Source organism: Eucyclogobius newberryi, unplaced genomic scaffold (assembly GCF_026437365.1).
Source record: "Eucyclogobius newberryi isolate DKJ021-1_F unplaced genomic scaffold, fEucNew1.0.hap1 SCAF_710, whole genome shotgun sequence".
NCBI lineage: Eukaryota > Metazoa > Chordata > Actinopteri > Gobiiformes > Gobiidae > Eucyclogobius > Eucyclogobius newberryi.
In genome coordinates, this window is record NW_027316402.1 from 1 (window position 1) to 10000 (window position 10000).

General features: G+C 59.4%; 1 protein-coding gene across 1 annotated transcript in view; it reads right to left on the bottom strand.

Annotated features, from left to right (window-relative positions):
* Window positions 1-211: 211 nt before the first annotated feature.
* LOC140350550 (uncharacterized) overlaps window positions 212-10000 on the bottom strand; it is a 9921-nt gene continuing 132 nt past the window's right edge. Inside the window, exons 1-9 of the mRNA XM_072436136.1 lie at window positions 9978-10000; window positions 9485-9838; window positions 8090-8323; window positions 7095-7292; window positions 5399-5597; window positions 4222-4589; window positions 3960-4105; window positions 3444-3799; window positions 212-1520 (exon numbers count right to left, since the gene is read on the bottom strand). The exon at window positions 9978-10000 is cut by the window's right edge and continues 132 nt beyond it. Coding sequence (XP_072292237.1) covers window positions 212-1520; window positions 3444-3799; window positions 3960-4105; window positions 4222-4589; window positions 5399-5597; window positions 7095-7292; window positions 8090-8323; window positions 9485-9838; window positions 9978-10000 — 3187 coding nt within the window. The remainder of the gene's footprint in view (window positions 1521-3443; window positions 3800-3959; window positions 4106-4221; window positions 4590-5398; window positions 5598-7094; window positions 7293-8089; window positions 8324-9484; window positions 9839-9977) is intronic.

Genomic DNA, 10000 nt, shown 5'->3' on the forward strand with positions numbered 1-10000 from the left:
CCACTTTTTACAGAATTTACAAAAACACAAACTTTTTCTGTTCACAAAGTTCACCAACACTTCTGCCTCACAGCGAGAGGGTCCCAGTGAGTCAGCTCCAGTTTGCATGTTCTGCCTGTGATGTATAAAACATGAGCTATAATCCTCATGTTCCTCCTGACGCCATCCAGGCTCAGAGCTGGTTTAATGTTAGAAATAAATATGTCTCAGATCATTCTGTGGTCGTGACTTCCACTTGTGTGAGCTCCGTTTCCTCCTCCACAACTTGAACAGCTCCGGAAACTTCCACCTCCTGAACCTGAACCTCCAGGTTCTCCATCACGTCCAAGTCTGCCACGGCGGCTCCGTAATCGTGTTCTGCCAACGCAGTGACCTCGCCCGTGCCCAACGCTCGCTCAGAAATGTCGCTCAAAATGTCGCCCGCCGCCTCACCCGACGCCTCTCCCGACGCACTGGCCCACGCCTCGCCCGACGCCTCCCCCGCCGCACTGCCCGACGCCTCCCCCGCCGCACTGCCCGACGCCTCCCCCGCCGCACTGCCAGACGCCTCGCCCGCCGCACTGCCCGACGCCTCGCCCGCCGCACCGCCCGCCGCACCGCCCGCCGCCTCGCCCGCCGCCTCGCCCGTCGCACTGCCCGACGCCTCGCCCGCCGCCTCGCCCGCCGCCTCGCCCGCCGCCTCGCCCGCCGCACTGCCCGCCGCCTCGCCCGCCGCCTCGCCCGCCCCCTCGCCCGCCGCCTTGCCCGACGCCTCGCCCGCCGCACTGCCCGACGCCTCGCCCGACGCCTCGCCCGCCGCACTGCCCGACGCCTCGCCTGCCGCCTCGCCCGCCGCCTCGCCCGCCGCCTCGCCCGCCGCCTCGCCCGCCGCACTGCCCGACGCCTCGCCCGCCGCACTGCCCGACGCCTCGCCCGCCGCCTCGCCCGCCGCCTCGCCCGCCGCCTCGCCCGCCGCCTCGCCCGCCGCACTGCCCGACGCCTCGCCCGCCGCACTGCCCGACGCCTCGCCCGCCGCACTGCCCGCCGCCTCGCCCGCCGCCTTGCCCGACGCCTCGCCCGCCGCCTTGCCCGACGCCTCGCCCGCCGCACTGCCCAACGCCTCGCCCGCCGCCTCGCCCGCCGCCTCGCCCGCCGCCTCGCCCGCCGCCTCGCCCGCCCCCTCGCCCGCCGCACTGCCCAACGCCTCGCCCGACGCCTCGCCCGACGCCTCACCCGCCGCCTCGCCCGACGCGGCGTCTCTTTTGTCATGTTCAAGCTCCACTGCGTGCTCCGCCCCCTCTCCCACATGCTCCGCCCCCTCTCCTCCAAGCCCCGCCTCTTGCTTAAACTCATCTCCGTTAAAACCTGGAGTTGGAGGATCTTCCATGTTCTCATTTTCTTCGTCGCTGAAAATGATGCGAGGCATATCGTCTCCATCGTCATCCCACTCGTATCTGCGGCGACGCCTCTGGATGCGGTCGCCGTGGATACGCCTCTGATGCTGCTGCAGGTTACCGAGGCGAGCGAAACTCTGGGTGCACCTGAAAGCAGACCAGGATGAGACCTGAGCAGACGCTGTCTGAGCTTCTGTCAAGGACGCTCCAGTGTCACAGGGTCGAATGTAGAGGAGACAATAAAGGCTAATCTGATCTGTTTTAGTCACTTACGGTGTGCCTCAGGGGTCAGTACTGGGTCCAGTTCTGTTTCCTCTTTATATGCTGCCATTAGGTCACATGATCAGGTCCTTTTCAGGTTAGGGTCTGTTTCAGTCCTGTTTCAGTCCTGTTTCAGTCCTGTTTCAGTCCTGTTTAAGTCCTGTTTAAGTCCTGTTTCGGGTCTGTTTCGGGTCTGTTTCGGGTCTGTTTCAGTCCTGTTTCGGGTCTGTTTCAGTCCTGTTTCGGGTCTGTTTCGGGTCTGTTTCGGGTCTGTTTCGGGTCTGTTTCGGTCTGTTTCGGGTCTGTTTCGGGTCTGTTTCGGGTCTGTTTCGGGTCTGTTTCGGGTCTGTTTCGGGTCTGTTTCGGGTCTGTTTCGGGTCTGTTTCGGGTCTGTTTCAGTCCTGTTTCGGGTCTGTTTCGGGTCTGTTTCGGGTCTGTTTCGGGTCTGTTTCGGGTCTGTTTCGGGTCTGTTTCAGTCCTGTTTCGGGTCTGTTTCAGTCCTGTTTCGGGTCTGTTTCGGGTCTGTTTCGGGTCTGTTTCGGGTCTGTTTCGGGTCTGTTTCGGGTCTGTTTCGGGTCTGTTTCAGTCCTGTTTCGGGTCTGTTTCAGTCCTGTTTCGGGTCTGTTTCGGGTCTGTTTCGGGTCTGTTTCGGGTCTGTTTCGGGTCTGTTTCGGGTCTGTTTCGGGTCTGTTTCGGGTCTGTTTCAGTCCTGTTTCGGGTCTGTTTCGGGTCTGTTTCGGGTCTGTTTCGGGTCTGTTTCGGGTCTGTTTCGGGTCTGTTTCGGGTCTGTTTCGGGTCTGTTTCGGGTCTGTTTCGGGTCTGTTTCAGTCCTGTTTCGGGTCTGTTTCAGTCCTGTTTCGGGTCTGTTTCAGTCCTGTTTCGGGTCTGTTTCGGGTCTGTTTCGGGTCTGTTTCGGGTCTGTTTCGGGTCTGTTTCGGGTCTGTTTCGGGTCTGTTTCGGGTCTGTTTCAGTCCTGTTTCGGGTCTGTTTCAGTCCTGTTTCGGGTCTGTTTCGGGTCTGTTTCGGGTCTGTTTCGGGTCTGTTTCGGGTCTGTTTCGGGTCTGTTTCGGGTCTGTTTCAGTCCTGTTTCGGGTCTGTTTCAGTCCTGTTTCGGGTCTGTTTCGGGTCTGTTTCGGGTCTGTTTCGGGTCTGTTTCGGGTCTGTTTCGGGTCTGTTTCGGGTCTGTTTCGGGTCTGTTTCGGGTCTGTTTCAGTCCTGTTTCGGGTCTGTTTCAGTCCTGTTTCGGGTCTGTTTCAGTCCTGTTTCGGGTCTGTTTCGGGTCTGTTTCGGGTCTGTTTCGGGTCTGTTTCGGGTCTGTTTCAGTCCTGTTTCGGGTCTGTTTCAGTCCTGTTTCGGGTCTGTTTCAGTCCTGTTTCGGGTCTGTTTCGGGTCTGTTTCGGGTCTGTTTCGGGTCTGTTTCGGGTCTGTTTCAGTCCTGTTTCGGGTCTGTTTCAGTCCTGTTTCGGGTCTGTTTCAGTCCTGTTTCGGGTCTGTTTCGGGTCTGTTTCGGGTCTGTTTCGGGTCTGTTTCGGGTCTGTTTCAGTCCTGTTTCGGGTCTGTTTCAGTCCTGTTTCGGGTCTGTTTCAGTCCTGTTTCGGGTCTGTTTCGGGTCTGTTTCGGGTCTGTTTCGGGTCTGTTTCGGGTCTGTTTCGGGTCTGTTTCGGGTCTGTTTCGGGTCTGTTTCAGTCCTGTTTCGGGTCTGTTTCGGGTCTGTTTCGGGTCTGTTTCAGGTCTGTTTCCGGTCCGTTTCAGGTTTGTTTGGAGCCCGTTCGGAGCCCGTTCGGAGCCCGTTTTGAGTCCGTTTCTCACCTGTCACAGCTGTATGGCCGCTCCCCAGAGTGCACCAGCAGATGGCGCTCCAGTTTGGACCTGTATTGCTGGTCGGTGCCGCAGATGGGGCATACGTGGCTGGGTCGAGGCTGTCCGTCAGGATGAACGCCCTCGATGTGGCGCTTGAGGTGACTGACGCGGCGGAACGAGCTCGGGCACAGTTGGCAGGGAAAAGGTCGCTCGTCAGAATGAACAGCCATGTGAGCCGCGAGCAGCGACGGAAAACGGAACAAGCGACCGCACACGGAGCAGGGGAACGAGCACGGGCGAGACGGAGCCAAACGAGGAGCGCCGGGGCCAGAGAAGTGCGGCTTCGGTTTCAGGTGAAAGTGAACCTGAGGAAAGAGAGCAATGTGGGAAACAAGAACAGAGCCATTTGTCCAACAATGAATCCAATAATCATTGACCATAAAATGTGTCTGAAGGTTTGTCTAAAGCAAAATGTCATCAATAAAACACTTTTTCTAGAAGCTAGTCACGTGTTTGCCCGTTTACCTGATGCTGTCGTAGCGTCTGCGCTCGGAGAAAGCCTTTCCCGCAGACGCCGCACTCAAACGGCTTCCGTCCGCTGTGAGCCGCTCGGTGCGACTCCAGCAGAGCGAGCGAGCGCATCCTCCGCCCACAAACCTCACAAACCAGCTCTGTGGAGAGAGAGCACATCCTGAACGTGCTTTGAAGCTATGCAAAAGGTAACTTCCCTGATGACTTTATTGCATTATTACACAAGTCTGTACAAGGATGTGAGCTGTTCTCTTACCGCTCTTCTCTCCGTTCTCAGTCCCTCTCCTCTCGTCTCTCTCTTGTCCCTCCTCCTCCTGCAGTTCCTTCCCCTGAAGCCTGGTGGCGCTGTGCACCTGTCCCTCTTGTCCCTCCTCCTCCTGCAGTTCCTTCCCTGGGTGCATGGTGGCGCTGTGCACCTGCAGCTGCTGCTTGCGGCTGAACTTGCGTCCGCACACGTGACACAGGTGCGGACGCTCACCCGTGTGCTTCTGCATGTGGAGAGAGAGGAGGGACTTACAGGTGAAGCTCCGCCCACACAGGTGACACAGGTGCTGAGGGGGGGGCGGGGGATTGGCGGAGCCATGTGGGTGGAGCCTCTTCATGTGGTTCTCCAGGTCGCTCATCCTGAGGACAAAACACACAGCCTCATGTCAGAGCCGTCCAGAGCCGGTCCAGAGCCGGTCCAGAGAGCCGGGCCAGAGCCGGGCCAGAGCCGGTCCAGAGAGCCGGGCCAGAGCCGGTCCAGAGCCGGTCCAGAGAGCCGGTCCAGAGCCGGTCCAGAGAGCCGGGCCAGAGCCGGGCCAGAGCCGGTCCAGAGAGCCGGGCCAGAGCCGGTCCAGAGCCGGTCCAGAGAGCCGGGCCAGAGCCGGTCCAGAGAGCCGGGCCAGAGCCGGGCCAGAGCCGGTCCAGAGAGCCGGGCCAGAGCCGGTCCAGAGCCGGTCCAGAGAGCCGGGCCAGAGCCGGTCCAGAGCCGGTCCAGAGAGCCGGGCCAGAGCCGGTCCAGAGCCGGTCCAGAGAGCCGGGCCAGAGCCGGTCCAGAGAGCCGGGCCAGAGCCGGGCCAGAGCCGGGCCAGAGCCGGTCCAGAGAGCCGGGCCAGAGCCGGGCCAGAGCCGGTCCAGAGAGCCGGGCCAGAGCCGGTCCAGAGCCGGTCCAGAGAGCCGGGCCAGAGCCGGTCCAGAGAGCCGGGCCAGAGCCGGGCCAGAGCCGGGCCAGAGCCGGTCCAGAGCCGGTCCAGAGAGCCGGGCCAGAGCCGGTCCAGAGCCGGTCCAGAGAGCCGGGCCAGAGCCGGGCCAGAGCCGGTCCAGAGAGCCGGGCCAGAGCCGGGCCAGAGCCGGGCCAGAGCCGGTCCAGAGCCGGTCCAGAGAGCCGGGCCAGAGCCGGTCCAGAGCCGGTCCAGAGAGCCGGGCCAGAGCCGGTCCAGAGCCAGTCTCACCTCATGTAGGACTTGGGGCAGAGCAGACACTGGCAGGGCTTGACTCCGCTGTGGATCTGCTCATGGGTCTTGAGTCTGGAGCGAAAGGTGAAGGTTTTTCCACAGGTGTGACAGAGCCAGGTGAGCCGAGGGGGGCGGAGCTTCACTCTGGGGGCGGGGCCGTTCGGGTGCATGATTCTCAGGTGATTCCGAAGATTGTCTGCAACAGAAGGAGACCCATTTTAGTCCCGCTTTAGTCCCGCTTTAGACCCGCTTTAGACCCGCTTTAGACCCGCTTTAGACCCGCTTTAGACCCGCTTTAGACCCGCTTTAGTCCCGCTTTAGACCCGCTTTAGACCCGCTTTAGACCCGCTTTAGACCCGCTTTAGACCCGCTTTAGTCCCGCTTTAGACCCGCTTTAGACCCGCTTTAGACCCGCTTTAGACCCGCTTTAGACCCGCTTTAGACCCGCTTTAGTCCTGCTTTAGACCCGCTGTAGTCCCGCTGTAGTCCCGCTTTAGACCCGCTGTAGTCCCGCTTTAGACCCGCTGTAGTCCCGCTTTAGTCCCGCTTTAGTCCCGCTTTAGACCCGCTGTAGTCCCGCTTTAGACCCGCTTTAGACCCGCTTTAGACCCGCTTTAGTCCCGCTTTAGACCCGCTTTAGTCCCGCTTTAGACCCGCTTTAGACCCGCTGTAGTCCTGCTTTAGTCCCGCTTTAGACCCGCTTTAGACCCGCTGTAGTCCTGCTTTAGTCCCGCTTTAGACCCGCTTTAGACCCGCTGTAGTCCTGCTTTAGTCCCGCTTTAGACCCGCTTTAGTCCTGCTTTAGACCTGCTTTAGTCCCGCTTTAGACCCGCTTTAGACCCGCTTTAGACCCGCTTTAGTCCTGCTTTAGTCCTGCTTTAGTCCTGCTTTAGACCCGCTTTAGACCCGCTTTAGACCCGCTTTAGACCTGCTTTAGTCCTGCTTTAGTCCTGCTTTAGTCCTGCTTTAGACCTGCTTTAGACCTGCTTTAGACCCGCTGTAGTCCTGCTTTAGTCCCGCTTTAGACCCGCTTTAGTCCTGCTTTAGACCCGCTTTAGACCTGCTTTAGTCCTGCTTTAGGCCTGCTTTAGTCCTTCTTTAGTCCTGCTTTAGTCCTGCTTTAGACCTGCTTTAGACCCGCTTTAGTCCTGCTTTAGACCCGCTTTAGACCTGCTTTAGTCCTGCTTTAGTCCCGCTTTAGTCCTGCTTTAGACCCGCTTTAGACCCGCTTTAGACCTGCTTTAGACCCGCTTTAGTCCTGCTTTAGACCCGCTTTAGACCCGCTTTAGACCTGCTTTAGGCCTGCTTTAGTCCTTCTTTAGTCCTGCTTTAGTCCTGCTTTAGACCCGCTTTAGACCCGCTGTAGTCCTGCTTTAGTCCCGCTTTAGACCCGCTTTAGTCCTGCTTTAGACCCGCTTTAGACCTGCTTTAGACCTGCTTTAGGCCTGCTTTAGTCCTTCTTTAGTCCTGCTTTAGTCCTGCTTTAGTCCTGCTTTAGACCTGCTTTAGACCCGCTTTAGTCCTGCTTTAGACCCGCTTTAGACCTGCTTTAGACCTGCTTTAGGCCTGCTTTAGTCCTTCTTTAGTCCTGCTTTAGTCCTGCTTTAGTCCTGCTTTAGACCTGCTTTAGACCCGCTGTAGTCCTGCTTTAGTCCCGCTTTAGACCCGCTTTAGACCCGCTTTAGTCCCAGACCTTTCCTGTTGAAGCGCAGAGGACAGAACCGGCAGCCATGTGGTTGTTTGCCACTGTGGACCAGAACATGGCGAGCGAGGCTGGATTTGGACTTCAGGACTTTCCCACAAATGTCGCAGACCACGCCCCCTGACAACACAAACCCCGCCTCCTCCTTCACACGCACCGCGGCATCATGGGAGATGCAGTTCTGAGGAGCTGAAAAGAGACGCTTTGTTAGAATCTCCAAAAGAAACAAAGATCAGCAGAAAAGTGAGACATGATGAACGTGTGAGAAGATCCCTCAGGGGTCACTGTGAAGGTCAGAGAGGTCAGGGGTCACTGTGAAGGTCAGAGAGGTCAGGGGTCACTGTGAAGGTCAGAGAGGTCAGGGGTCACAGTGAAGGTCAGAGAGGTCAGTGTGGAGGTCAGGGGTCACTGTGAAGGTCAGAGAGGTCAGGGGTCACTGTGAAGGTCAGATGTCACTGTGAAGGTCAGAGGTTAGGGGTCACTGTGAAGGTCAGAGAGGTCAGGGGTCACAGTGAAGGTCAGAGAGGTCAGTGTGGAGGTCAGGGGTCACTGTGAAGGTCAGAGAGGTCAGGGGTCACTGTGAAGGTCAGATGTCACTGTGAAGGTCAGGGGTCACTGTGAAGGTCAGAGGTTAGGGGTCACTGTGAAGGTCAGAGAGATCAGGGGTCACAGTGAAGGTCAGAGAGGTCAGTGTGGAGGTCAGGGGTCACTGTGAAGGTCAGAGAGGTCAGGGGTCACTGTGAAGGTCAGATGTCACTGTGAAGGTCAGGGGTCACTGTGAAGGTCAGAGGTTAGGGGTCACTGTGAAGGTCAGAGAGGTCAGTGTGGAGGTCAGGGGTCACTGAAGGTCGGAGAAGTTAGGGGTCACTATGAAGGTCAGAGGTCACTGTGAAGGTCAGAAGGTCAGGACAGAAGGTTCACTCTACAGCCACTAGGGGGAGCACTGAGAGGACTCGCAGTGACACAGGGAGAACATGCACACACACCTCTGCTGGCTGGAGTCCAGTTTGGGTCGTCTCTGTCCCGGATCTCGCTCTGGATCCGGCTCTGGTTCTGGATCGGGTTCTGGATCTGGTTCTGGATCGGGTTCTGGATCTGGTTCTGGATCTGGTTCTGGATCTGGCTCTGGCTCTGGATCTGGATCTGGTTCTGGCTTTGGTTCTGGATTTGGTTCTGGATCTGGTGCTGGATCGGGTTCTGGATCTGGTTCTGGTTTTCCCCTAAAGACAGAAGGTGGTTGCAGGTCTGACTTTGGAGAGCGACGCCCCCTGCTGGAGCTCACACATAGTTACATGTGGAGAGCGACGCCCCCTGCTGGAGAGCGACGCCCCCTGCTGGAGAGCAACGCCCCCTGCTGGAGAGCGACGCCCCCTGCTGGAGCTAACACGTACAGTTACATGTGGAGAGCGACGCCTCCTGCTGGAGAGCGACGCCCCCTGCTGGAGAGCCACGCCCCCTGCTGGAGAGCGACGCCCCCTGCTGGAGAGCAACGCCCCCTGCTGGAGCTCACACGTACAGTTACATGTGGAGAGCGACGCCTCCTGCTGGAGAGCCACGCCCCCTGCTGGAGAGCGACGCCCCCTGCTGGAGAGCGACGCCCCCTGCTGGAGAGCGACGCCCCCTGCTGGAGAGCCACGCCCCCTGCTGGAGAGCCACGCCCCCTGCTGGAGCTCACACATACAGTTACATGTGGAGCGCGACGCCCCCTGCTGGAGAGCAACGCCCCCTGCTGGAGCTCACACGTACAGTTACATGTGGAGAGCGACGCCCCCTGCTGGAGAGCGACGCCCCCTGCTGGAGAGCGACGCCCCCTGCTGGAGCTAACACGTACAGTTACATGTGGAGAGCGACGCCTCCTGCTGGAGAGCGACGCCCCCTGCTGGAGAGCCAAGCCCCCTGCTGGAGAGCAACGCCCCCTGCTGGAGCTCACACGTACAGTTACATGTGGAGAGCGACGCCTCCTGCTGGAGAGCCACGCCCCCTGCTGGAGAGCGACGCCCCCTGCTGGAGAGCGACGCCCCCTGCTGGAGAGCCACGCCCCCTGCTGGAGAGCCACGCCCCCTGCTGGAGCTCACACATACAGTTACATGTGGAGCGCGACGCCCCCTGCTGGAGAGCAACGCCCCCTGCTGGAGCTCACACGTACAGTTACATGTGGAGAGCGACGCCCCCTGCTGGAGAGCGACGCCCCCTGCTGGAGAGCAACGCCCCCTGCTGGAGCTCACACGTACAGTTACATGTGGAGAGCGACGCCCCCTGCTGGAGAGCGACGCCCCCTGCTGGAGAGCAACGCCCCCTGCTGGAGCTCACACGTACAGTTACATGTGGAGAGCGACGCCCCCTGCTGGAGAGCGACGCCCCCTGCTGGAGCTCACACGTACCGTCGCTCTCTTCTTCTGCTCTTCTGCTTCTTTTCCGTTCTGGACTCTCCAGGGTCTCGTAGTCACTGTACCTCCTCGAAGGCCGGATCTCCCGAGTCCGAGTCCTGGTTCTGGTCCTGGTCGAGTCCTCGCCCTCAGCTCCCATCTGGTTTTGTTGGCCCTGGTTCTGGTTCTGGCTCTGTGGTCCAGTCCTGGTTTGGTCTTGCGTCTCTGCTGGTCCGGTCCTGGTCCTGGTCCCGGTCCGGTCCCGGTTCAGTCTGGGTCTGCCTCTGGGTCTGGTGCAGTGCTGCAGGAGAGCGCCCTCTTCTGGTCCCTCCGCTCTCACACTCACACACTGAAGAACCATCGAACAACCTGAACCAAACAGAACCAAACAGAACCAGATCAGGACCAGATCAGGACAAGTCTAGAATGTTCTGGAAGCCTCAGTGGAACATTCTGTGATGAAGAAGCTGAGGTCTGACTTTAGCTTTAGTTTAGTTTAGATCTGGACCTGAGAGCGCTCGTGTGATCAGA